General features: G+C 42.9%; 1 protein-coding gene across 9 annotated transcripts in view; it reads right to left on the reverse strand.

Annotated features, from left to right (window-relative positions):
* Positions 1 to 26,439, reverse strand: part of PAK5 (p21 (RAC1) activated kinase 5) — a 322,934-nt gene that overhangs the window by 14,169 nt on the left and 282,326 nt on the right. For all 9 annotated transcript variants that reach the window (XM_040447684.1, XM_040447682.1, XM_040447681.1 and 6 more), the window contains 3 exons: positions 11,543 to 12,034; positions 9,067 to 9,200; positions 4,908 to 5,034 (listed from right to left, as the gene is read on the reverse strand). In XM_040447684.1, coding sequence (XP_040303618.1) covers positions 4,908 to 5,034; positions 9,067 to 9,200; positions 11,543 to 12,034 — 753 coding nt within the window. The remainder of the gene's footprint in view (positions 1 to 4,907; positions 5,035 to 9,066; positions 9,201 to 11,542; positions 12,035 to 26,439) is intronic.

Here is a 26,439-nt window from a genome sequence, read left to right on the forward strand (position 1 = left end):
AAGAGGCCAGAAAGGATTTATCCTTTTAAAAGAAACCTGAGCAATTCACTGTCTCTTCTAGATTTTTTATTTTGAAATAATTCTAGATTCATCAGAAGTTGCAAAGAAATGTGCACACAGTCTTCCCTCCTGCTGGCATCTTATACAACTGTAGTATAATATCAACACAAAGAAAGTGGTGTTGGTACAGTCCATAGAGCTTGCTAGGATGTAATCATTTGTACATGAACTCATTTATGTATGCAGTGTGTGAGTGTGTGTAAATACTTTGCAACTGAATCATATTGTAGGCTTGAGTAACAACCCCCACACTCAAGGTACCCAACTGTACTGTCACCATAAGACTCCTTGTGCTGCCCCTTTACAATCGCCCTGCAGTCCCTCACCCCTGCAACCACTAAGCTGTTGTGCATCTCTATAATTATGTTATTTCACAAATGTAATATACATGGAACTATGCAGCATGTATCTTTTTGAGATTGGCTTTTTCTCCCCCACTTAGCACAATTTCCTTGAGGTTCATCCAAGCTCTTACATGTATCACTCATTCATTCCTGTTTCTTTTTGCTGAGTGGTATTCCATGGTATAGACAAATCACCATCTGTTTGACCATTCACTCTGTGAAGGACACTTGGGTTGTTTCTAGTTCTGGATTTTTATAAATAAAACTGCTATAAACGTTTGTGTGGAAATTTCTGTGTGAAAATAAGTTTCCTTTTTTTTTTCTGGAATATATGCCTAAGAATGCAATTGCATGGAAAGTCCGTTTTTAGTTTTGAAAGGAACTGTTTTCCAGAGTGTCTACTATTTCACATTCCCATAAGTGGTATTATCACTATTTTTCATTTTAGCCATTCCTCTAAGTATTAAGTGGCATACCCTAGTTTTAATCTGTACTTCTCTAAGGGTTAATGATGCTGCACATCTCCCACCAAGAAGAAAACTCAGTATACAGCTTACGTGACAATGTTTTCCAGAAAAAGCCAACAATAATATCCCCCAGCCCATGAGCTCTTCTGACCATAAAACTCAATCCTCCTCCCACTGTAGAGGGCTTTACATTCCCTCCTCCTGAGCTGGAAGGCCTGTAGCTGCAGGAGAAGTGGCCTTCGGGGACTTTGAGGCTGGGTCATAAAAATTCCACGTGCTTCCATCTTGTTTTTTTGGAGTCCAGCCTCCATGCTGTGAGGAAGGCCACCCAGAGAGGTCACATGGTAGGTGTTCCAGTTGATGGCTCAGCTGAATGCCCAGCCACCAGCCAGCCCTGACTACCTGACATGTAAGTGAGGAAGACTTCTAGATGCAGTGTCTCACCACGAGTCAGGGCAGTCCTGGCTAGTAGAGCCCAGCCAACCGCCAGAGCCATGTAAAAACACTGAAGTGACTTTCAAGACCCTAAGCATTGGAGTGATTTGTTACAACAACAATAAGTAAATGAGACTGTTTTCTCCACTGCAAAACTTCATGCTCTAATAAATTAGTATGAAACAAATTAGTACAAAATTTTCTTGGAGTAGCCACATTCTATCCTGATTCTTACTCTTTTTTCAAATTTTTTTAGTAATTTATTTATTTATTTTGAGAGAAAGAGTGCACATGAGCAAGCCGGGAAGGGACAGAGAGAAAGGAAGAGACAGCGCAAGTGGGACAGAGGCAGAGAGAGGGAAAGAGAGAATCCCAATAGGCTCTGTGCTGTCAGCACAGAGCCCTAAATGGGGCCCAATCCCCTGAACTCATGAGATCATGACCTGAGCCAAAATCAAGTCAGATGCTCAACCAAGTGAGCCACCCAGGTACCCCTTGGCTCTCATTCTTAAAAAAAAAAAAAAATTTCCTTTCTCTACGGAAACTGAAGAAGCCCACTAGAGTCAATATGGTGTGTTGTCCTGAGGTGTGAATGAGCACACTCTGGGCAACATGGCCAAGAGCCACAGGATCCACTCCACATGCTGCTTGTTGCCTCTTCTGGAACACTCTCACCCTGACAGCCATTGCACCTACTCCCTCAGTCTCTGCTGTAGCATCATCACTTCAGGGGGACTTCTATGACCCCACACCTCTATCACTTTCCACCATATCCTTACTCTGCTTAAATTAATTATCGAAAACTTAGTGCTTATCACCGCCTGCCTGGAGATGATTTTATTTGTGGATTTATCCTACCCCCATGTCCCAAATAAGCTTAATGAAAGTAGCAGTTTTGCTTTGTTCACCTGTAGGACCTAGAACTCCCCTGGCACAGAGCAGATATTCAGTGAGTATTTGTGGAAGGAGGGAGCGAGCAAACCAGTAAGACTAAAAGCACTTACCATGTGCCAGCCCCCATGAACTCTTTGCTGGGTACATGGAAATGCAGGACATGTTTGAAGCATAGGTCCACCCTCAAGAATGACACTGAATGATTTAATAACCTTTTGTACATTGTGGGGAGGGGAGATCTTTAAGCTGATTTAAATGAATTATCTTAGTCTCATGTCTGATTTTGACATCTGACATGTACTTGTAGCAAGGAAGTCTTTGTCAGCAGTCTCCAGAAATAAGGGGCAAAAGCCTGGCTTGAAACAGCCCAGCTTTTTCTTTTTCTTTTTTTCTGTAAGCACCAGTCCTGAGGGCCAAGCTGTGGACCAGTTCAGTGCTTTGTAAATTGTGTTCTGAGGCCATGGAACCTCGCATAAGTACTTTCCTGAGTCCGGCCAGGGGAAGGTCCCAACCCATTTCCCATAGCACCCTGTCTGGGAGAATGTGCAACATGGCCACATACCTTTCCTCTCCTTGGACCCACATCCCTTTGCAATGTGACTCTGCATCTTCTCTCATCAACAGGTAGAGTCTACTTCCCTATCCCATGCATCTAGGCTTGACTGTGTGACTTATTTTGCCCATAGGGACATTAGCAAACAAGATATAAGCAGAGGGTTCAAAAGTGTGCATTGAAGCTTGCCTCCCTTGCTCCTGCTGGGAACCTTGTCATAGACACCATGGAAATAAGCCTGTGATAGTCTTCTGGGAGATGCAGGACACATGGCAAGTGCCGGTCGAAGGAGTGAGGCCATCAGCAGCAGGCTGGCCACAGAAGCAAGAGTGAGCTCAGCTGATGCCACATGGAGCACAGACAAGCTGTTCCAGCAGAGGGCAGCTCAAATGCTGACCCAGAACTGTGAGTGAATACATGGTTGTCTTTTTAAGCCACTAAGTGTAGAGTGGTTTGTTATGTAGCAAAAGCTGACTAAGGCATACTCCCATATCCTCTTAAAAAAAAAAAAAATTCATGGGGCACCTGGGTGGTGCAGTAGGTTAAGCGTCAGACTCTTGATCTCAGTTCAGATCATGATCTCACGTTTCATGAGTTCAAGACTGGTATGGGGCTCTGCGCTGATGGTGCAGAGCCTGCTTGGAATTCTGTCTCTCCTTATTTCTCACCCTCCCCTGCTTAGGTGCTCTCTCTCTCTCTCCCTCACAATAAATCAATAAAAACTTAAAAAAATTCAGCCAGAGTAATGCAAAAAGCAGTACTTAAAACTGCCCATTAAAAAATAATTCCAAGTTTGCAAGTATGCTATACAGGGAAATGTGGGGAAAAATGGGAAATGGTATTAAGGGTGATCTTTATTCTGTCCTTTATACTTTTCTGAATTTCCTGAATTTTCCACAATAGAATTGACAATCTCTTCAAAACAAAAGAGATTTCAAAACAATCTTTTCCCTTGAGAAAAGCCAAAGTGCTTCGGCAGTTTCTTCTGGCTGCCCTCTGATCATTCTTGGGCAATTCTAATGCGACATGAACATTTTCCACATGGCTGAGGTTTTAAAAGACAGGTATATTAAAGGGACAGCTGGCTCCCTACATGCCATGGCCATTACCTCTGGGGGGAGTTTCAGGGAGGTTAAAAGGGTCTAGATGATGGAAATCTATGCTTCAAAACTCTTCCATCTAACTAAGACTGTCTTGAAACGTCAACTCATTCATCCCCTGGCTATTGTATTCTATATCCTTTTGTAACCCAGCATGGCTGATGAGTTTCAGCAGAATCCCTTGAGCAGGCTGTAGTAATGGGAAATGCAGAAATCTGGGCCTGGGGATAAGCTAGTGTGATGGATATCTTTTGTTTGCCTTTCCAGATCTATTCTCCTCCCTTCTCTGAGCCCTGGGAGGCCAACCTGTGTTGGCCTTACTGATGGCTTCTGATTGGGTTCAGCCAATGAGGAGAACCTGTAAGGGACCAGAAGGAAGGAATGAAGTAAGGTTGGGCATTTATCCTCCCAGCTCCGATCCTGCAGATTTACCGTGGTCTGTCTTCCACCAAAGATCAGAGTTCCTGCCAGGCATCCAACTTCAGACAACAATGTTTATTTTCAGATTCCAGTAGCCAGTTCCCTGTCTCACTTCCTCAGGCAGGGGGTAGTAAGAGTGGCACTCCATTCTAGAGTACCACACTAATCTTCATGTTCTCTTCCTTATGACTTGTCTACATCTGCCGACACGGTTATTAAACTCTCCTCAAGTTGTCTGCTGGAATTTGTCTCATATTTCCCTCAGGAACTCTGAGAGATATGACAGACATGCACAACCCCACAACGAGGGTGGACAAATCCCCAGAAAAGTCCTCTCTTCTCCCCCAACAAAAATAAGAACAAAAAAGAAAAAGAAATTTTCATAGTTTCTATTACTTCCTACACTCATTGTTAAAGGGGAAAGTCATCCATCAAATTCAGATCACAGAGAATTCTGACTAACAGGATGACACAGAGAATAGTAATTTCCTTTTGGTGAGCCTTCTGGGAAGGGCAGTGGGTGACTTGTGAGTAAGGAAACTTAGAATTATGAGAAAGTATTCTTCGGAGGAGAATGCCCATGACAGACAAAGTGACAAGGTAAACCATGGAGAGGCCAAACATGAAATCTTACCCGGCCATCACTTGTCAGGAGGATGGAGTCACTTTTTATGTCCCTGTGAATCACTCCTTGATTGTGAAGGTAGGAAAGAGCTCTCAGAACTGACAGACAGACGGTGGCTATCTGTTCTTCATTCATTCTAGAAAGGAAATAACATTTAAGGAGTGAAGACAGTTTTAAGAACATCTTTGAAATGATCAAGAGAGGCAGTTCCCTTGGTTCTATTGTACCAGTCCATGCTCCCCAGCCCATGTCTGGAAAATCTACAGGCAAGTACAAAGAAATCTTAGAATGTGACTCCCAGAACCTAAGGCTTGGCACTGATGATGACAGGGACCAAATATAAGCCAAAGGAAAGAGACCCCCCCTACTGCTGGCTTTTGGGTCATTAATGCAAATGTACTTCCTTAGACTCTCGTGGGTAATTCCTTAGGTATTGTACAAACCTCCAGAGTCCTACAGAGAGAGTGTACTGAATAGAGCCAACGTTTCAAGTATGCCTGTTAGGTGACCTTGACCAAGCCCTTTTAACTTCCTTGGGTCTCTTTTTTTCCTCATCTTGGAAATGGGGACATCTATGGTTCTCTTCAAGGCTGTACTCAGACAACACAGTCTTTGGATCTCAAAGATGCCCTAGCCCTAGCCCTGTCTCTAGGGGCTAGAGATTCCTGTTGCTCTAGGTCCTTCCATCAAGAAGAAAACTGGCCTTAGTTAGTTACTAATAACTGTGAATGGATGATACTTGAACAAATGGATCATGGGTATGGGAAAGGCAAGCACAGCACTGGATATGTGCTCCCACATGTCATCGCTGCACCCTTCCGAAGAAAGGTTCTGGTTTCAGAGGAGATTGAGGTCAAGTAACCTGCCTTAGGTGTCACATAGCTAAGAAACTGACCAGACCATGATTCTAACCCCACTTGTTTTTGAGTTCAGACCCATGCATTTCCACTGACCCCATGGCATCACACTGACATTGCAACTCATATGAATGGCTTTTCAGCCACTGAGGAACCTAAGTGGGAAGAATTATTTGAATAGCAGGGGCTTCTTGGTACCCTCAAAATGACGCAGGGAGGTATCTGCTTAACTCATCTGGGTATAAAACTTCCTTTCTGTCACACACAGCGTGAGGCCTAGACCAGATAGCAAATGTGGAAAGAGCTCCTAAAACAAACCGTCATACAAAAAGAGAACATTGTCAGGAGAGATAGAGGGTGTGACTGACCAGAGCCCAAATTTAAGGACTGACTTGAAAAACAATCCCGAGTAACTCTTAGCTCAGCAGGACAAGGAAATGGATGACCCTGAATTTGTGTCAGTCTTGTTGATGCCAGCAAACCCTGAGTAAAATTAGGATTCAAAGTAAAATCCAAAGAGATGACCAATTGGGAGAATGTTGAGCATATAAAGTGGATGGGTATCCCTTCTCTTCAAAGAGACTTCTTCCAGTAATGCATCGGTCTGTTACAAAGGCAGGCAAGAAGAAATGGTCTTGTCTGGGAGAGTGGAAACCTACAACTTCTGTGTTCTCAGTTTTGTATGAGTGGGCTGGTTGTTGCGCTTTATTGTTTTCAGATGACAACTTTCCCATCTGCCCACAGCAGAGCCCTCAGAGGTCTAGAGCATCATCACCAGGGATAAGCTCAAATATACCTTAAAAATAATTCAAAAGCAACAATCACCTTCTCTAGTAAAATTCATTCTTCTTGGATTCCATGGGATTCGAGTTATTTGAAGCAGGCATAAAGATTACTTACAGGTCAACTACAACAAAAATTAATCAAATCTGAGCCCCCATCACTGACTGAAAAATCACCTTTAACTGGCATATGTAACAAATGCTCCTGATTCTGAATTCAGTGGCTTTGCAATTTTTGTACAGGATCCACTGTAGAAAGATTGTGCTTTCCTACTCTTGCAGGAAGGAAGCCTGAATTGGGATAAAGATGCCTCAGTTCTGTAGTCAATTCCAAACTCAAATCTTGGCTCTGTTTTGAAGAGGTGTGTGGTTTGAAAGGTTACATGAGTTAATGTATGAAGTGCTTGGCACTTCCTTTTGCCTTCTAGAAAAATCAGTAGGATGTAATTTAACAAGATGCTAGGTAGGGACAAAACTTTGGCATGCATAGGAAGTTCCTGAGATTCTACATTTCTAACAAGCCTCTAGGTGATATTATGCTGTGATTCTCCCCAGACCACACTTTGAGTAACAAGGGGTTAGATATTTAACTAATCAGTCAATCATTCAATGAAGCATTTATTGAATATCTCGTATAGGAAACTCTTTGAATGATTTAAGGATTAAAGTCTAAATTCATGATTAAAAGGATTTCAAGTTCTAAATATTCAGTGTTCCTTGACATACAACTTCTCCCTGCTCTCTGGAGCTACTCCACTTTCAATGGAATATTATTGACAAAACTGGATGGAGAGAATAGGAGAACATAATGGATTCCAGAGAGGCTAGCTCTTATGTGGATCCCACTGACACACAATAAAAACTGAAAAACAAAACAAAACAAAAAAACCCAAAAAAACAAAAACAAAAAAACAAAAAAAAAACCCACCTTGACAAAGAGAGGGCTCTAGAGAGACATGCATAGCTATCTGAAGCTCTCCAGGACAAGAAAAAAGTTCTCTCCTTTGGACATATTCTTATTAATTTAGACATAAGTCACATTTGCCTTATGCTTAGGCTTCTTCAGTATATTTTTTTTCTACAAGTTAAGATGATCTTATGTATTTTTTGGGTGGTTGTGTCCAAAGGCTATACCAACAGAGATCTGCCATCTGAAATGTTGGTGATAAACGTTCCGTGTCTTCCCTCATGTTCTTTTGTTTTTACATAGTCTACTACAGACCTAGAGCTGTAGGGGGTCACAATGGACACATCATTTGATTTTAGTGGAGAAACAGCAGCATATTCTACCCCTCACAGGGCCTCCCAATACCTTCTTGCTATTTTGCTTCCCGCCTATTGTTCATTTGGATTCACTTATGATTTAGGCACCGTCAGCTAACATTCAATTCCTCTCCTTCTTTAAAATCATCCCCTAATACTTTGGAGTTTTATTTACTACCAAGAACAAATTTAAGTTTCCCAAATGTAATGTGTTTTTTCAAAAAATAGGTCTGTTCCTTAGTCCCTTGCTTCCCCAAGGCAGTCCATGAATGAGGAGAATTGGTGTCATCTGGGAGCTTGTTAGAAGACAGTATCATGCCCCTTCCTATTGAATCGAGATCTGCATTTTACTAAGACCCACAGGCACTTTGCATGCACATTAAAATTTGAGGAACACTGTCTTAGCACACACTCTGCCTCAAAGCCCTTTTCCCCCCATTTGCCTTCCTAGGAAACTCCTGTGCATCTCTCAAAACTCATCTTGGTTATCACCTTATATTGGGAATCTTTCTTTACTCTCCCTGTTAGAGATATTCAGGTATTCTTCTTTGCTACTTGTATACATCTTTCTAATTCTGCACAGGTATTATAATGTATTTATTTCTAATCTGTGACTTCCTTGATGGAATATCTTTGAGACTTAATCCTTTGTATTTTTGTATCCCCAGCACTCAGGAAACAGCTTGGCACATCAAAGGTGATCAATAAACACTTAATGAAATGACCACAACTGATACATCAGGGAAACAAGGAGCAGAGGTAACAATGACAATTAACCATTGTTACTTGCAAGACTATTTAAAAATAGAATTGAAGAATTTCTATTATGTAGGTTTCTTATTATGACATAAAACTCTGACTAATTTCCCACTTGCCTCCTCCTTACCCAGGTACCCTTGGTGGCATGAACACATAGCAATAGCATGGCAACTCATAATAAAATTAAGTTTTTTAAAAAAAATATGTAGGAATGGGAAATTCTATTATTTGGCACCAAAGCCCATTCTCAGCAGCTTTCTGATTTTAAATCATTGGGTATTAATGAATTTCTGGAGCGCAAGGAGAATAGAATGTTAATTGAATGAATGAACTACATACATGATATTACAATAGGCACTTAGGGAACATAAATAAAAAGGGTCACCCTATTCCCTGACTTCCAAGGGCTCACAATTTATAGAGTTCATAGAGATAGCCATTGAAGACTTACCCTGGAGTAGATAATAAGCACTTGGAATTTTTTGTCTGGATAATGAAGAGACATACCTGGTATGAGTGACAATGTCTGTCAAGGCACCGCCTTCTAGAAATTCCATGACCACCCAGAGCTCGTCGCCAACAAGGTAGCTGTTATACATGTCAACCACGTTGTCATGGTGGTAATCCCGCATTATCACAACCTGGGCAAATGGAAAGATGCTTTTTGACTTGTGACGGTGAAATTTGGCTTTCTGTTCTCTTGTGGCCACATCTGTGCTGTGAGTACAATTGATTAAGAAATATTGATTTGGGGGGAGATTTATTCAGGAGTCTACTATAGACAAAAAGACAGCATTGAAGGCAGCTAGTAGCAATAGAAAGGAATCAAGTTAGTAAATTCAGAGAAAATGGCAGAGCACCCAGGCACTGGGTTTGGGGATAATAAGAGCGAAACAGGCAGAACCCTGGCAAGGTTTGTACTCATAAGAGAGAGTTTTGTTGACTGTTCTGGGGGGAGGCTATTTACAGGGGGGACAGGATTCTAAGAGTCTCCTTCAGACTACTCTACTATTGGTTAACCTGGCAAAAGCATCACCAACTCTAAATTATAAATGAGTGAATGATAAGTAGGTCTCACAAGTGAATGAAGTAAATAGTAGGTGTGGGGCCACATGAGGCTAACTTAACATCTTGGGAGAAGATCTGGGTTGAGTGTGAGAGAGATTTGGGCTAAATACTAATGATAGGTCTTGAGGGTAAAAGCAAATATGACTCAGGCATATAAAAGGCTAACTTGAACTTGCTTACTGGGGAGAGCGTCCAAGAATTGCTGCCCTGTGGCTGCTTCTGGTGACATTTTCAGAATTAGTGCTGAATAATAAATTACAAAGTTATCTATGTTATATTGCTCTGTCTGCTCTAGCACTGTGATTTGGAAATATGTTCCAGAAATCAGCATTGTGGAAGTGACAAACTGAAGCCCACCCACCTGGTGTTCTCTATGAAATGTGGAACATAGGAAAACATGAACCCATGGGGGCTGAAGACATGTGGAGGCCACTGATGGCCTCACATAAGCCTCCATAGAAGAGGAATCCAAAGTCACATGTGATTGTATTTTTATAATGTCTGTTAGGGGATATGGGTGGTATATCATTTGCTAGAGACTGACATATTATCTAACATTGGAATCCTGACTTGCTATCTTTAAGACTTAAATTTTCCATCCACAAAAGCTCATCTCTCTTCTCTAAGCTCTCATAAAATCAATCGATGAATATTACTACAGAACATTTTGTGTCCTTAGACACGGGAACTCATGTTTTTCCACCTCTGTGCATTTTAGAGCTCTCAAGTGTAAAAGGGGGGTGAAGAAGTGGAAAATATTTGAAACAAACACATAGAAAAAGGTTAATTCCTTAACATATCAATAGTTCTTACTTATAAGACAAATGCTACCACCCTAATTGAAGACTGTGCAAAGGACATATGGTTTAATGAAGAAATAAAAATGGCCTATTAACACATAAAGATAAATTCAGCCTCGCTAGTAATAACAGTGTTAAAACAAGAAGATTTATTTATCTCTATCAGATTAACAGAGATCACATGACAGTATCCAGTGCTGGTAAGGATGACATAAGACTATATCAGTGAGGGCCCTCATTGTTACAAACTTTCTGTAAGTCAATACTTTATATTACTTTCTCTAAAGAGAAAAAATATAGAAATATGAAATATTAAAGTAGCTATTTCTTGGTTGTGAGATTATGGGACATTTTCTGTATTTTCCATAGGAAGAATTCATTATTACTATAGTTAGGAAAACATATCTTAAATTTCCCAAAGAGTGATAATCTGTCACTAAGCTGACCTCTGTTTATTGAGATTATTTTTTAAATCTTTAATTAACAAAAAATTTAATGTCTATTTTTGAGAGACAGAGAGAGAGAGAGATGGATTGAGAGATGGAGACAGAGCTGTCCAGCACAGAGCCTGATATGGGGCTCGAACTCATGAACCATGAGATCATGGCCTGAGCCAAAGTCAGACACAACCTACTGAGCCACGCAGATGTCCCTGTTTATTGAGATTTTTAAAAAATGGCTATAAAGGGTATATACATGGTATCACCACCATGTGTAAAATGTATATATACATCTACATAGACAGTGTAGCATGAGGCTTTGGAATCTGCTAGACTTCAAATCCCAGATCTATCATTGACCTGCTCTATGACCCTGGGCTAGTCACTTAACCTGAGTCCAGGTTTCCTTGTTGCTATAGCAATAATGTCGGTCTCACAGGGTTGTTGTGCAAATCAGGCCATATCAGTGCTTAGCATAGTGGCTGATTCACATGAAGTACTTTGTAAATGTAGCAGCCATACATGCATAGAAAAAGACCAGAAGGATTATGGGGGCACTATTTTTGTATTTATATTTTCATTGCTTTCTAGTATCCTACACTGTATGTGTACTATTTTTGCATGGGAAATAAATGTTACATAGGAGAGAAATAATGATCTGAACACACCACATACCTCATTAAAGAGCAGTTCTCGTCTCTGTTGCTTGCGGAGGTCCATTTTCTTCACTGCAACTTGTTTCCCTGTGTGTTTCTCAGTAGCGATGCACACAATGCCAGTTGACCCTTCTCCGATTTTGATAAAGTTGTCCAAGTATTCTCTGGGGTCTCCGGGGCTGACCACCAGCTGCAGAGCAGCCCGAAACTGTTCATGGGACACCCTGGAGGGCTGCTGGTCTGAAGAGGAGCCCCAGCTGGGTGGGGGGTAGGTACTGGATGAGATACTCAGAGAGCTCAGATAAGAAGCTGTGGAGATGTACTGTGAACTGGTCTGCAGGGAGGGGTGGTGGTAGAGGGTGGCTTTGTGGTACCCAGATGGGTACTGGTGGCTGCTTGAGGAGTAGCCTGCTTTGCTTTGACTTTGAGGTAGTTTGGCGGGCCCCCTGGGGTAGGTGTCAGACCCTGACAGCGGAGGGCTGAGGACCATCTGTGCTCGATCGTAATCCACCTGGGAAGACAGACACAGATGGAAAATATTCACATGCTAGATCTGAATGCCGCAGTCAGTGAGCCAACCCACAGTTGGCCTGAATGAAGAGTGCCATTATACAACATGGTCGTGGGTGACACTTACCTTGTGAGGTCCCAGGTTGTCCCTGCTTCCACCATTTACCTACCCTCTACCCCCATCCAGCCTCTTTCTTCCCCTTTCCATACTAAAATCCCCAGAAGCAGACTATGAGACCTGGATTTGAATATAAATGGTGAGAGGTGATCCCAGGAGTTATGAAGTGAGACAAGGAAGGGGAAAACCAATAAAGGGTGAGTCATAGACTATGATGGTTAATTTTATGAGTGAACTTGGCTAGGCCATGGCATCTGGTTGTTTAGTCAAAAACTAGTCTAGATATTACTGTGAAGGTATTTTTTAGATGTCATTGACATTTAAATGAGTAGATTTTGAGCAAAGCAGACTGCCCTCCATAAAGTGGGTGGGCTGCATCCAATCAGTTGAAGTCTTTAAGTGAAAAGACTAAGGTCATCCACAGAGGACTCATTTTCTCTGTGTGTGTGCGCGCACACACACACACCCCTACTGGTTCTGTTTCTCTAGTGAACCCTAACAGGCACAGCAAGTTACCAATGAAACAGGGAACCTAATTCCACTAGGTAACTCTGCATCCTCAGAGACTATATTAAGCATGTACCTGGGAGTTATCCCATCTGAGGGACAGAGAGCTGGAATATTTATGCACCAGCTCCCTTTAAAACACTGTTTAACATCTGCTTCCATGGATATTAGTTTCCTGGCACTTCTGGCCTGCCATGTTCTGGGCTGGGTAGGCTCCAGTGGGTAGAGAAAGCTCTTAGAACCAGAATTTCTCAATTTGGTACTATTGATTTGGGGGTCCAGATAACTGTGTGGGCGACTGCCCTGGATATTGCAGGATGTTTAGCAGCATCCCTGGCCTTTACCCACTAGATGCCAGGAGCAGCCTCTTCTGCCAGTCATTACCAGCAAAAATTTCTTGAGATGTTTTCAAATATCCCCAGAATATGGGTAAAATTGTTCTTGGCTGAGAACTACTGCTTTAGACAAAGGAAAGCAGTGTTGGCAGACAGAAGCAATAGGTGATGAAGGGATGTGGCTGGGCAACAACTGTACCCACTGCTCCTAGGAGAGGGCTTTCTCCCCCCTCATCTGAACCACACGGAGAGTTTTAGTTAAAATGTGCCTTATCCAATGTGTATTTAGGCCTTGTTTTCTTTTTTGGGAATATAAGATCCCATTTGTCATTAACAGGTGTTAGTCTTCAATAAGATAGGGATGGAAGGCCTTTGTCCATGCTTTTGAACCCATCTACTGGAGGGGGGGAATGTACTATCCACACATATAACCTAGCAGATATATGTAAAAGGAAAAATATGGTTCCCTGTGCTAAGCAGCTTTTCAGTATGGACCATAAGGTAAGAACAATGCTCTCATCAAATATGTAGAAATATAATTGAGAGCAGCCAAAATTTGCAGGGCTGTATGTGTGAAAGGAAATTTGGTCATCCTTCAAAAGGATTCTGGCAGAGAACACTTTACTCTGGTAATTAAGGATGGATTGAGGGAACTCAACAGAGGAATATAGGGAGGGAAGACAGAACAAGGGTAGGGGAAGTCATTGAGGGGTTTATATGATACTTGATGTACAGCCAGCAATTGCTCCCTGAGAGGTATCAGGAAGGATCTTTGACCAACCCTGGAATGGCTGAGGTCATGAATATACCACATCGTGCCACATTCACCTCCTTGCGCAGGATAGAACGCACTAATCGATCAATGCACTCATATATAATATTCTGATGACAACACAGTGCTGGGTACACAGAAAGCTCTCCAAAAAGATTTTTGATTATACTAACACAGCACCCTAGGAAATCTCTACCACTCTACTGGGATGTACAGGAAATGACACGTATATGCCCCCACCCCCGTCTATCTCAAGGATCTATATCTACTCTAATATATGGATACTGGCTACATGTAACTACTTAATTGAAATCAACAAAAAAATTAAAATAAAAAGTTCAGTTCCTCAGTTACATTATTCAGATACATTTTAAGTATCCAATAGCCACACATTGGACAGCATGGATATACAACATTTTCACCACTGCAGAAAGTTCTACTGGGTAGTACCTTTCCAAATAAATTCATTGCTCCCATGTAGTACATTCATGAAGCCCACTGATTAATCTTTGAGCAACTGTTAGGTGCTAGGCACCATTTTAGGTGCCATGGGAAGGTCCAGCAATAATAAAAATGGATGGTATTTCTGCTCTCTAGAGGAGACAGGTAATAAACAAGAAAACCAATAAATATACAGTATGCAGTCCAGTATTAATAAAGACATGAAGAAAATAAAACAAAGCAAGGGGCTTTAGATTAATGAGATGCCATCTTGGATGTAATGGCCAAGGAAGGCCTCTCTGAGGTGGTGCCATTTGAGCAGTAACCTGGCTGACATGAAGAAATAGGCCCAATGTCTATGTGGGGGGGGGGGGGGTAGGCGGGGGAGAGGGCACAGCACACACAGAATTCTAAGAAAATACAGGCTTGAGGAACAGCACAGAGGTTCTTCTAGAGTGCAGGGGAGTCATTTTGGAAAGATGGCCAGAAAAGCAGCTAGGAGGGGATCATGTACACCATGGCAAGGGCACTGGCTGTCACTCTGAGTAAGATGGGAACCATTGGAGGTTGCTGAGAAGAGAAACGTGAGCTTGATGTTGATCCTGATCTGCACGCTGGAGCAGAAAAGACCTTTGTGGCAAAAGAGGAAACAGGAATGCCTGTTAGCTTATTGTGGTCCATGTGAGTTGAGATTAGATTGGCTATTGTAGTTGGGGTAGTCCCCTCCTACACTGTAGCAGGCTCATCTGTCTGGCCAAAAGAATACAGTGGAAGTGATAGCAAGTGCCTTCCATGACCAAAAAGATATTGTGGCTCCTCTGCCTTCTTTCTTGGATACCTGTCCTGGTTTTCTCTTGCTGCCATGTCTTGAGAAATTCAATAGAGAGGTCCAAGTGCAAGGTCTCCTGCCAAGAGTCAGAAACTGAGGTCTTCCACCAACAGCCATATGAGCCATCCTAGAAGTGATCATCTGGTCCCAGTCAAGCTTTCAGATGACTAGACTTGGCTGACATCTTGACTGCAACCTCATGAGAATCTCAAGGCCAGAATCATCCAGCTTAGTAAGTAAGTCACAGAGAAGTGACCCAAAGAAACGGTGTGAGGTAATAAATAGTAATAAATGTTTATTATTGTTTTACATCATTAAGTTTTAGAATAATCTGTTACACGGCAAGAGCTAATTATTACATGGGGGGAACAAAGAATTCCAGCATGGCTGCGTTAAGTTTGGGAGAACCATCAAGCATCTACGCAGAGATGTTGCTTAGGTGACTTAGACATGCTTTGCGTCCAGGAAAGAGATGAAGCTAAGACATGCATCTGAGCATCACTGGCGTTTAGTTGGTATTGAAGCCATGATGTTGCATGTGTAAGAGAAAATCCAAGGACCCCAACATTCAGAGACCAGAAAAGGCAGGAAGATGTTGCATAAAGGAGCATAGAAGAAGTAGCCAGTAATGTAGGAGAGAAAGTAAGGGACTAGGTGGTCCTGAGTCAAGGTACGAAAACATTTCAAAAAGGAAGAAGTAATGAAGCATGTCGAATGCCATGGAGAACTGAAGTAGGATGGGGCATGTTGCTCATTGGATCTGGCAATATGGTGGTCACCTGGAAGACAGCAGGTGTTCCAAGCTCCTGCCTCATCACACATCATCACACACCTATTCCAGAAGTCTGGCAGCAAGAGTTGAACACAGTTGGCTCCTTAAAATTCCTACCATGGCACCATTCTCACTTCTTTTGCACTGTTCATTGGCTCCCAGATGACAGTGCTGGCCTGTGCACATCCAGCAGTGAAGTCTTTCCTAGTCATGAAAACACCAGAATCTACTCAGGTGAGTTCACCACTCAGGCAGCCTTGCACCACCCAGCAGGAACAAGGGTACTGTGAAGCCAGGGCCCCGTCCTGGCTGTTCAGCAAGAGAACACATGCTTTTGAGGGACATACTTAGGGTTCAATTCTGACTCTGATGGCTTTAGTCAAATTGCTAAGCCTCTCTGAGCCTCAGTTTTCTCATCTGTAAAATGGGGATCATAAATACCTCCCTCACAGGGTTTTGATGAGGCTAAACCTAGAGCAACCTAATGTCTAAGAAAACAGGCTCTGGGTTCAAAAACGTTTTCTGCCATTTACACATTGTGTGACATGGGGCAAGTTATTTAAACTTCTGCACTCCAGTTTTCTCATCGGTAAAATGGGAATTGTAACAATAGTAACTACCTCTTTAGGTCATTGTGAGCTCTGAAGGACTGAATGCACATCAAAGGATTTGAATAGTGACTGGCCAATATACTCTACATGCTGGTATCATTATAGAAAGTCCTTAGCATAGTGGGAATGCAAGAGAAAAGAAATAGAAAAATATTTTTTTAAAAGCCCAACTAGCACTTATTGAATATTTTATACTGGTAGCATACGTATTCCTATACTAATGTATAATGTATCCTCAAAACAATCAGCAAAGATGGTTTTAATTATAATCTACTGAATACTGTATTATAATTAAGATGCTGTATTTGAAATCACGCTGAATTTGTGCTATACTCAGGGAAAACTGGTTTGTTTCTGTGATGTGGGGAGGGGGAATAAAATGTCAGTGTGAATTAAACAACTGGGTTCTTCCCTTAAATTAAGTTTGAGATTAGCCAGGCCCAGGCTAATTACAAGGCCAGCGTGTGAGGGGAAGCGGGGTCTATGACTTTTATTTTTGAAAGTATGTCCTGGGAACTATCACATGGCCTCATCCCGCAGTGTCTTCCGTGGAGGCCTGGCTCCTGTACTTTAAGCGAAATTGAATTCATTCCCCACAAGCATGTGTAACTGATCTCTGAAGATATATTAAAAATAAAAATCCAGTAGGAATCGCAAACACCACTCCGTACCACATCAGGCCACTTCTCTCCTTTACCGACTGTCAACAGAATTATCCGAGTCTACTCTTAGCAGCCAACGTGTGGCATAAAGAAAAGGAGGCCTGCCTACACGAATGGGACCATTTCCAGTCAGAGAGGGAAGGCTGAGTTGTTCGCTGGGAGCTAAACATCTTTGAAATTAGGTCTTTGAGACAAAACCGTGCTACCGTCTTTCATGCCTGCTGGTAAGAGGCACAGACTCAAAAAAAAAAAAAAAAAAAGTGATGGGTGAGGAGCACCCACTCTCACAAGAAACAATTTTTGAACGAAACTCGAGGTGTACCTGTAGAAGGAGAATTGACTGCTTCCAGGGAGAGAACATGTGGTCCTCCCTCCAGGTTTCCATCGGTTCAAGGAGAAGATGACAGACAAACAGCTGACTTTGGGAAGGAGAAGTGAATGTCCTGGCTCAGGGCCACCATGTTGCTAACCTATAGCCTTCAGTTGGGTCATTAACCCACCCAACTGTGGGTTCCATGATGGTATTGCTGGCCTATTTGTGCCAGCCTCATTCTTTTTCACTCTGAGAGTCAAGAAAGGGGAAATTTATCCCATTTTGTTGTGGACAAAATGGAGCCTCAGGGAGGTGAAACTACCCCCCCCCCCACCCCCCCCCACTAGCCATCCAAGGCAAATGGCCCTCCATTCCCTCAAGAGGATTGCACAACCCAGTTCTTCTTCTGCTCAGGTCAGTCTTTCACTCCGAGGGGGAGGATGTCTAGATGTCCCAGGTGCTAGGCACATTGTCACTACAGGCCTGCATTCTTGCCTGTCTTGACATTTCTACCATTACTTGTCACCTCCCCGCTCTGTGTAATCAAGGCTGAGACACTCACTCCTTGAAAGAATGCAGGGGCATGTTAATGGGAGCCAAAGCAGGGCCCCTTCCATTAACCAACTGCTCTTTTAGAAGTCTATCCCTGTAGGAGTGATACATATAAATGTTAATAATGATAATTGACATTTGCTGAGTGGTTTCCATGTGCCAGGGATTGTTTTAAACACTTTATATACATAGATGCATTTAAACCTCAAGTTACACAATGAGATAGGCCCCATAATTGTTCCACAGATAAGGAGGCTGAAGCACAGTGAGTTCAAACAGCTTATGCAAAGGTCTGAAAGCTATTTAGAAGTAGAGTTGGTTGGGGCGCCTAGGTGGCTTAGTCGGTTAAGTGTCTGACGTTGGCTCAGGTCACAATCTTGCGGTTTGTGAGTTCAAGCCCTGTGTTGGGCTCTGTGCCGATAGCTCAGAGCCTGGAGCCTGCTTCGGATTCTGTGTCTCCCTCTCTCCTTGCCCCTCCCCTACTCTCTCTCTCTTCTCTCTCTGTCTTTCAAAAATAAACAAACATTAAAATAAAAAAAGTAGAGGTGGGATTCAAATTCAGATAATGTCACTTTAGAACTTGGGCCTTTGATATGTTGTCAGAGATACCCTTCAGTGATAAAAAGGTAGACATGGTCAGAGCAGAGGTGGGCATGGTGTGGAAAGACAACTACAGAGCAAAAGCATGGTTAAAGTGTTTCACCAGGGGCTCAGATGTCTGGGAGGCCAGGAGCAAAATGCTAGAAATACAAGGGCCAGAAAATGATGAATGATAATGCCTGGGGTGGTGAGGGAGGTGAAGATAAATTAAGTTTTTTTTTTTTTTTTTGAAGTGTTGGCTTAGAGAAATCAGCTCAAAATACACAGCAAAGAAATAACCATCACAGCAAAATGAGCTGATCATCTATGTACAGAACTCATCACTTTCATTATTGTGTTGGCCAGACCAGAACTTTGTGTTCACCTACAGTAATGTCCTTTCTTTTGCTAAGAAGAAAGCAAGCCCAAGCTTTCTTCTGTAACAAGCCCTCGTGGCCCTCTTACATGACCCTTAAAGTGCTCTAATTATTTCATTGTCTCACTCTAAATAATCTTTCCCATGATACCCTATATTTGGAAGTGGGTGAAAAAATCTGATGAATTTGTTCATGTATATTGTTTTGCACAGACACACACGTTTGTGCATGTAAGCAAGGCTTTCAAAGGAGTAAAGCTTGACCTGTGTGATCTTTTTCACAACTGATCTACAAATATATATTCTAGAAAAAAAAAAGTACATTCAGAGTGTAGTATCTTGAGACGGATACAGATTTTAATCATTTAGTGACACCACAATGCAGTAGAAGCAGGCCAACGAAAGGGTACAGATATTTAACAAGCAAATCCAATGTACCTTTCCAAAACATCTATGTAAGTGGTTCACCTCTGAAGACATTGCAAGGGCACAGGACTAGAAGCAGGGGTGGAAAACAACACCAGAAAGGCTTTCTTCCCACCCCTCCTGAGAGAATGGTCCTGGGATTTTGTGAAAAAGTAACTTCATAGAAATGAGACTATAGTCCACATACTTTTAAGGGGGGGACTTCCAAATGGACAGATGTAATAAGAGCAGACTAGACCGTTTTGCAAATTATCACCGAACCTGCCAAAGTGCTTAGCTGCAGTGCTATGAGACCAGTAATTATCATTGAAAATCGAATACGTTCTGAAAGGGAATTCTCTCTATGGGATTCTTTAAAAACACTAAAAGAACTTATATGCAGTTTTGGTTTGCTTCCTCTTTGAAATGCTTAATAACATGCATTCGTAGTTTAGGTTCCATTTTTTAGTTGCCTTCAAGTATATTAATTCAAGAAATTAATTCTTAAAGAACTGTGCCCTTTCATGTCTCTATTCAAACTCAATCAAAACATAAGGGCACAAAACAAACAAAAGGCTATATTATAAGGGCATAAATAATCCAGGGCTAACAACTCAGCTGGACTACCCTTCGACAATGAGCACAACGTCTCCAAGGATAGGGTCAGACACAGGCTTGCGATGTATCAAAATTATAAATAATTATAGCAATGAATTCATTTAATCAATCAATTTCACCAGTGGTACGCTGGGGTGGACGGGCATAAAACTCCACACAGCTATCAATTGCTCCGATTACAGCTGGCTGTCAGCCAGAATTCCCCTGATCCATGTTCGTTAAATGCACATTAATCTGAATTTGGCAGTGTAATCAAGGACCTAACTGAACTGTGAAATTGAATTCTGCAGTAGAACATCATTTGACCATTTTATGCCAAGGCTGGAAAAAAAAAGGTTTGGTGGCGGGGGAGGGCGGAGGAAAGAAAAGAAGGGGAAAAAAGTCCTGAGGCAGCATCTATATGTTCACTGTGGTCTTCCGTACTGGTGACAGGGAGGCTGTGGCTAGGTTGTGCTGGACTGGGTGTGTGTGTGTGTGTGTGTGTGTGTGTGTGTGTGTGTGTGTCTGTGCCTGCAGAATGGGGACTGCGGAACGCTCAGTGAAAGATGGACAGTGTCTCTTTCCACTTCCCACAGAGCTACAAGGGATGGGAGGCAGCTGGTTCCAGTGCCTGAGTGTGATGCTCCAATACACCTTTGCGGAGTACAATAAAGCAAAGAGACTGCTCCTCTGAAAAATGAAAGAGCCAGACTGGGTGTTGTTTGTTCTACGTAAATCAAATGTGGGATAGAAGTGAATCACAGACCTCTATCATCTGAACGAGGAAAGGACGTCTGAAATTGTCCTTCCTTGACTCAAAGGGAAGTGTAGCAGTAGCAGCCTAGGCTTTGGGAAAGGAGAATCACTGCCCATAAGAATTCCAGGGAGAATCAGTAACTAGCTTTCTCTGTAGGGACATGTTAGAAGCTGGCAATTAGGGGAAAGGGATTCATTAAATCCTGTGACTTGAATATGTATTTACTCTCATGTATCCCTCTGGTTGTTCTCTGCCATGCCAATTCTCCTTGCCACGAGCAGGAATGGCACTGATGGGAGCTATTCCCCATCTGCCCTCAGGTGGGGGGAGGTTACTGCACCCTAATACAACTCTTGCTTGAAGCAACACTTTGACAGTTGCCCAGCCATGGTCAGTTTCCTCCGATTTACTTATTTCCATTTACAAAATGAAATGGCCCTATTTCATATTTGCCCTGCCTAGATGACGAAGGGACACAGCACACAATATGAGCTGCCATTCAATTTTGGTAAGAGAAGCAAGCATATGCTATCACTGCCAATGAGCAGTGGTCATGAGCAGGTCCTACTTGGAACCTGAAGAATCAAGGTGTCTGCTTAAGGTTCTGATGCAGGGGCCTTGGGAAGTAGGTTACCTTCTGGATAGTCAGACACTTGCTGGATTTCCAAACTGCATGTAGCAGGGAGCCATGCACCATATGTGTTTTGCAAGGAGATCCCCCACGCCATGGTACTGGATTCCTATTTAGGCATGCAGGCAACTTACACCCTTTATGACATGAAGGAGGAAAAGTCGTGCTTTACCCCGCCTTACAAAATATATGGCAAATGCACACTGAGACAGCGTGGACAAGTGCTTATGACCTCTACAAGTAGGGAAAGCTTAGTTAAGGAAGTGAATAAATCTGTGATCAGCAGGCTTAAGCATACAGGTATTTCAGGCTCTTCCTCCACCTCTGAATTGGTGTCTTCAACCCTCACCCCCTGCCTCCGCCCCCCTTGCTCCTCCAGACACAAAGAATGCATTTTCTGTTCAAGAGCAGATTACTAAGACCTGACACTGGCCACCGCCTGCAGCTACAGGGGTGGGGAGGGGGTGTCTGCACCTCTGGGGATTGGCTCCCTGCTGCAGAATATGGTTCAAATATGTCAGGGCCTCCAAGACAGCCAGAACACATATTGCCAGGTTAGATGAATTTCATTTTAATTTGCTAATGGCAATCTCACTCATAATTTACTTTGAACCATAGGAATATTCATGGGAAGATATGTCCATTCATATACAAACAACCCCTATAGTCTTCCTGCCAAAGGGACAGGTGTCTGAGATGCTCTGAATCACCTTTTTGGATGTTTTATGAGCCAGAATCAACACCCTATAAGAGCCCATATATAAAGAAAAAAATCAAAATAATACCCATTGTTATATTAAGCGATTAGCACCTCTCTTTCCTTCCCTCTCTTCCCTTGACCTCTGATTTTTGTTGCAGCTCATAAGAGTTTACCAGCATTCCCATTGCCACAGGATCTCTGAAAGTGTTCAGCTGGAATCCTTAGCAGATAAGCTGAAGTTTTGTTCCTGAACTTGAACCTGGCAGAATCTCGGTGTACTAGTGTGTCACAAAGAACAGTGAGTCATTCAATTATTGATGCAGGAAGATGAAGCACACTAGTCCGGTTTTTCCTTCCAGGTAAAGCAAAGGAACAGCTGAGCAATGAAAAACCATTGCAGTGGTGACCCCAGATCTGGGGAATCATGCCAGTTTTCTTGCACCCTCTCTCTCCACTCAGAACTCCTTAATATGTCATCTGTTTGGGATGTCCTGGATTGCAGCACTGGTCACTTTGCTGCCCAGTGTAGACCAGATGCTTGGGGTAACATGGAGGGGTTGGCCAGCAAGAACCATCATGACTGGAGATGTAGTTACCTATGATGATTCTTGTTTAAATGCTGCTAAATACTCTGCTCTCTTAACATCTGGCCTCTATGGGGAAGTCTGAGAATTTCATGTCCATCCTATAGAGTAGAGCAATTGGTAAGGTGGTGGGATTGGGGTCCTTCAGCTAGCTCCATCACTCAGGAGTCGCAGGGCCTTGAGGAAGGCACATAGCTACTCTGGCCTTCTGTGACCTGCATCTCTAAGGTGAGGGCATCAGTACTTATGAGTCTGTGAGGGCAAAGTCACATGGAACTTGTTCCCATGTTTTGAAAACAAAATGTAACAGATTACACAGAGAGGATGTTTCTATGGCTGGTGTTAGCAGATATGGAGACATGTTTTCCAACCAAAAATATTCCAGGGAATAAGGGCTAACACTGAGTGCCTGCCATGTGATAACTCCTTTACATTTACTGATCTTTTTTAATCTGTAGAAGAAGTTCAAAGTAGGTATGGAAACACTCTACAGATGAGCGAACTGAGGCACAGACAAGATCATAAAGCCAATAAGTGCTTAAATCCAGAGAATCGGATTTTAGAATTTGTGTTCTTAAATGTCTTTTGTAATGGGTGAGAACATCTGGACTGTCATTCATAAAAGAGAATAACACCATCACTCAAGGTAGAGTGAGTATATATGAGAGTCTCAAGGATCGTTACTTTTTTTTTTAATTTTTAAAACATTTATTCATTTTTGAGACAGGGAGACAGAGAGACAGAGAGAGAGAGAGAGAGAGAGAGAGAGAGAGAGAGAGCACACTGGGTAGGGCAGAGAGAGAGGGAGACCAGAATCTGAACCAGGATCAAGGCTGGGAGTTGTCAGAACAGAGCCCAACATGGGGCTTGAACACACGAATCGAACTGCAAGATCATGACCTGAGCCAAAGTTGGATGCTTAACCAACTGAGCCACCCAGGTGCCCCAGGGATCGTTATTCTTTTTAAAAAAATTTTTTTAACTTTTTTTAAATTTATTTTTGAGACAGAGAGAGACAGAGCATGAAGGGGGGAGGGGCAGAGAGAGAAGGAGACACAGAATCGGAAGCAGGCTCCAGGCCCTGAGCCATCAGCCCAGAGCCCGACGCGGGGCTCGAACTCACGGACCGTGAGATCGTGACCTGAGCCGAAGTCGGACACTTAACCGACTGCACCACCCAGGCGCCCCTCAGGGATCGTTACTCTTAATGCCTCTTTTTGACCAGTGATCCCAGTTTTTTGGCCACAAATCAGTCTGGGTGACACTAAGGAGCTTCTCAGAGGACTTCACCCTACCCTACCCTACCCTACCCTACAGGGAGAATAAAGGACAGTTCCCATGTACCCCAAATCCGTCTGTGACTCATCGCCCATTTCTCACCAGCAAGGTGAGGGCTGACTGTGGCATATCTGAGCCCTGAGGCCTCATATCCATCTTTTTCCTCCTCCGTTTTCTTCTGTGGAAACAGGAATGTTCTGGAATATATCAACTTTGGAGTCAGATGGACCTAATTTTGGATCCTGACTCAGCTGTTTACCTTCATATCCTTGGGAAGTCGATAAAAACTTGGCCTCTGTCTTTCAGCTTTCTCAGGGTAAAAGGGAGATGATCCTGAAGTCTTCCAGAATCGTCATGAGGGCTCAATGGGGGTAATGCTTGCAAAATGCTTGGCACAGTGCCTGGAATAAGGTAACCCTCGGCTTCATGTCACAGCTGCCATCTGGTATGCTATACATACAGATACATGTGTGTATTCATAATCAGGCTGCCGCAATTATTAACTTATATAACCCTCACACAACGTGATTGTCCCCATTTTATAGATAGGGAAGTAGAGTTAAGCAATTTACTCACCCAGTTGTAAGTGGTAACGTCAGGACTCAAATCCAGGCAGTCTACCTCCAGAACCTACACCCTTGAATGCCAAAAGGTACTTGACAAATAGTTAGCCTTGAACTGTGCTTCTCAGCTGGGACTGATTTTCCTCCCTGCTGCCCCAGAGGTCATTTGACAGTGTCTGGAAATATTCTGGATGTTACAGGAAGAGATGCCACTGGCATTTAGTGGTAGAAGCCAGGGATGCTGTTAATCATCCTACAGTGACAGCTCCTCCCCTGCAACAAAGAACTATCAGGCCCAGGATGTCCACAGTGTTGAGGCTGAGAAACCCTGCTCCTGAGTGGGACAGTACCATACAACCCTAGGGCACTTCACTGTTAAAGGTATTCAAAGGAGCTTGGAAGGAGGCAGGTTGAAGGCTTGGTGCCTGCAGAATTCTTGTGCCAGTGGGGATATATCCAAGGTCTAGCAAAGGGGCCGAGCCCGGACAGCTGGATCCCAGCTTGGCTATGAGCTGACCTGGCTATTACCGAGCCTCTCAGAGCCCCAGTTTCCTCATATGTACAAAGCAGGCAAGAATTGCTGTCTTCCGGGACTGTGAGGCTCAACAAGGCAACACATGTGTCTGGCACACGGCAAGTGCTTAGTGAACTGGCAGAAGTGTGATTACACCAGGGGCTTCTCAGAGGCTGGAGCCAGAGCAAGAAATGGATTGCTGGGTCAGCACTGATACACGTGAGCTGGCAGCTGCTGGCTCCCTGGAGAGCCTGGGAATGAGCAAAATCAGAGGCATGGTGACAATACCTTCAGTCAGTTTCCCTCCCTGTAAAGCAGACTTGTCTGCAGGGGAGGGTGGAGGGCATTCTCCCTCCACATCAAGCTTTTTTCCTTTTTTTAAATTTTTTTTAACGTTTATTTATTATTGAGAGACAGAGAGACACAGAGCATGAGCAGGGGAGGGGCCGAGAGATGGAGAGATACAGAATCTGAAGCAGGCTCCAGGCTCTGAGCTGTCAGCACAGAGCCCAACGCGGGGCTCGGACTCACAAACCGTGAGATTATGACCTGAGCCGAAGTTAGATATTTAACCGACTGAGCCACCCAGGCTCCCCTCAAGCTGTTTTTATAGTTGTGTAGTATGAACGGGTTTTTTTTTTTTTTTTGGCTTTATTTACCCCCCAAGGTTTCATCTGCCTTGTGGCAGCCAAAAACATTCAAAAGTAGGGAAACAGATGCTATATCTACAGATTTGTAACATCCTTGATTCCTGTCATGTCAACAGGAAAATTAGGTAGGCAGATAACACTGGAGGAGTTATTTCTGTGAGTTAATGTTAGTATTTTTCCTCCTTTAGGCCAAAATGTAAAACTGGTCTCTCTCTGTCTCTCTCTCTCTCTCTCTCTCTCTCTCTCATACACACAACTTTCCTCCTCATATTTGCTCTATCTGGAAACCCACACAAATTTGATCCTTTCTCTTATTATTTGAGATGTGAACATTACCCACCAGCCTCTAGGACTTTCCATAAGGCAAAGCCAAATTATCTGAGTCGTGATCTCTATTTCTTCCCTCAGCAGGAAATCCAAATGTGATTGGTAGATTTTTAAGAGTACAGTTCTAAAGACACAGGCACCGAAGTCTTTTTAGAGAGATGTTATATTTTTAATCAAGTAAACGTTTTAATTACTAACATGCCTCCCACCACCTACCCTCCCACAAAACCTGCCCATGAATTTCTCGTGGGTCCCGTGTGACATGGAACAGCAGCTTGCTCCTTCAGAGCCCTTGATTATAAGGGCTGAAAAACTCTTGGTAGAAGTTCCCAAGTGTGACTATGTTGTCTTTTTTTTTTCCTGAGCCACAACAGTTTCCTCATTATTTCTGTTACAGATATATCTTTTCTGAGCCACAATAGTTTTCTGCATTGTTTCTTGCACTGTTTCTGGGTTTAACAAAACCAGATTTCAGAGTAGGTCTGCTTTGCTTTATAATTGGAAGTCTGCAGGAAGAAGGACCCAGCAAGGAA

Source organism: Herpailurus yagouaroundi, unplaced genomic scaffold, assembly GCF_014898765.1.
Source record: "Herpailurus yagouaroundi ecotype Mexico unplaced genomic scaffold, PumYag 196, whole genome shotgun sequence".
NCBI lineage: Eukaryota > Metazoa > Chordata > Mammalia > Carnivora > Felidae > Herpailurus > Herpailurus yagouaroundi.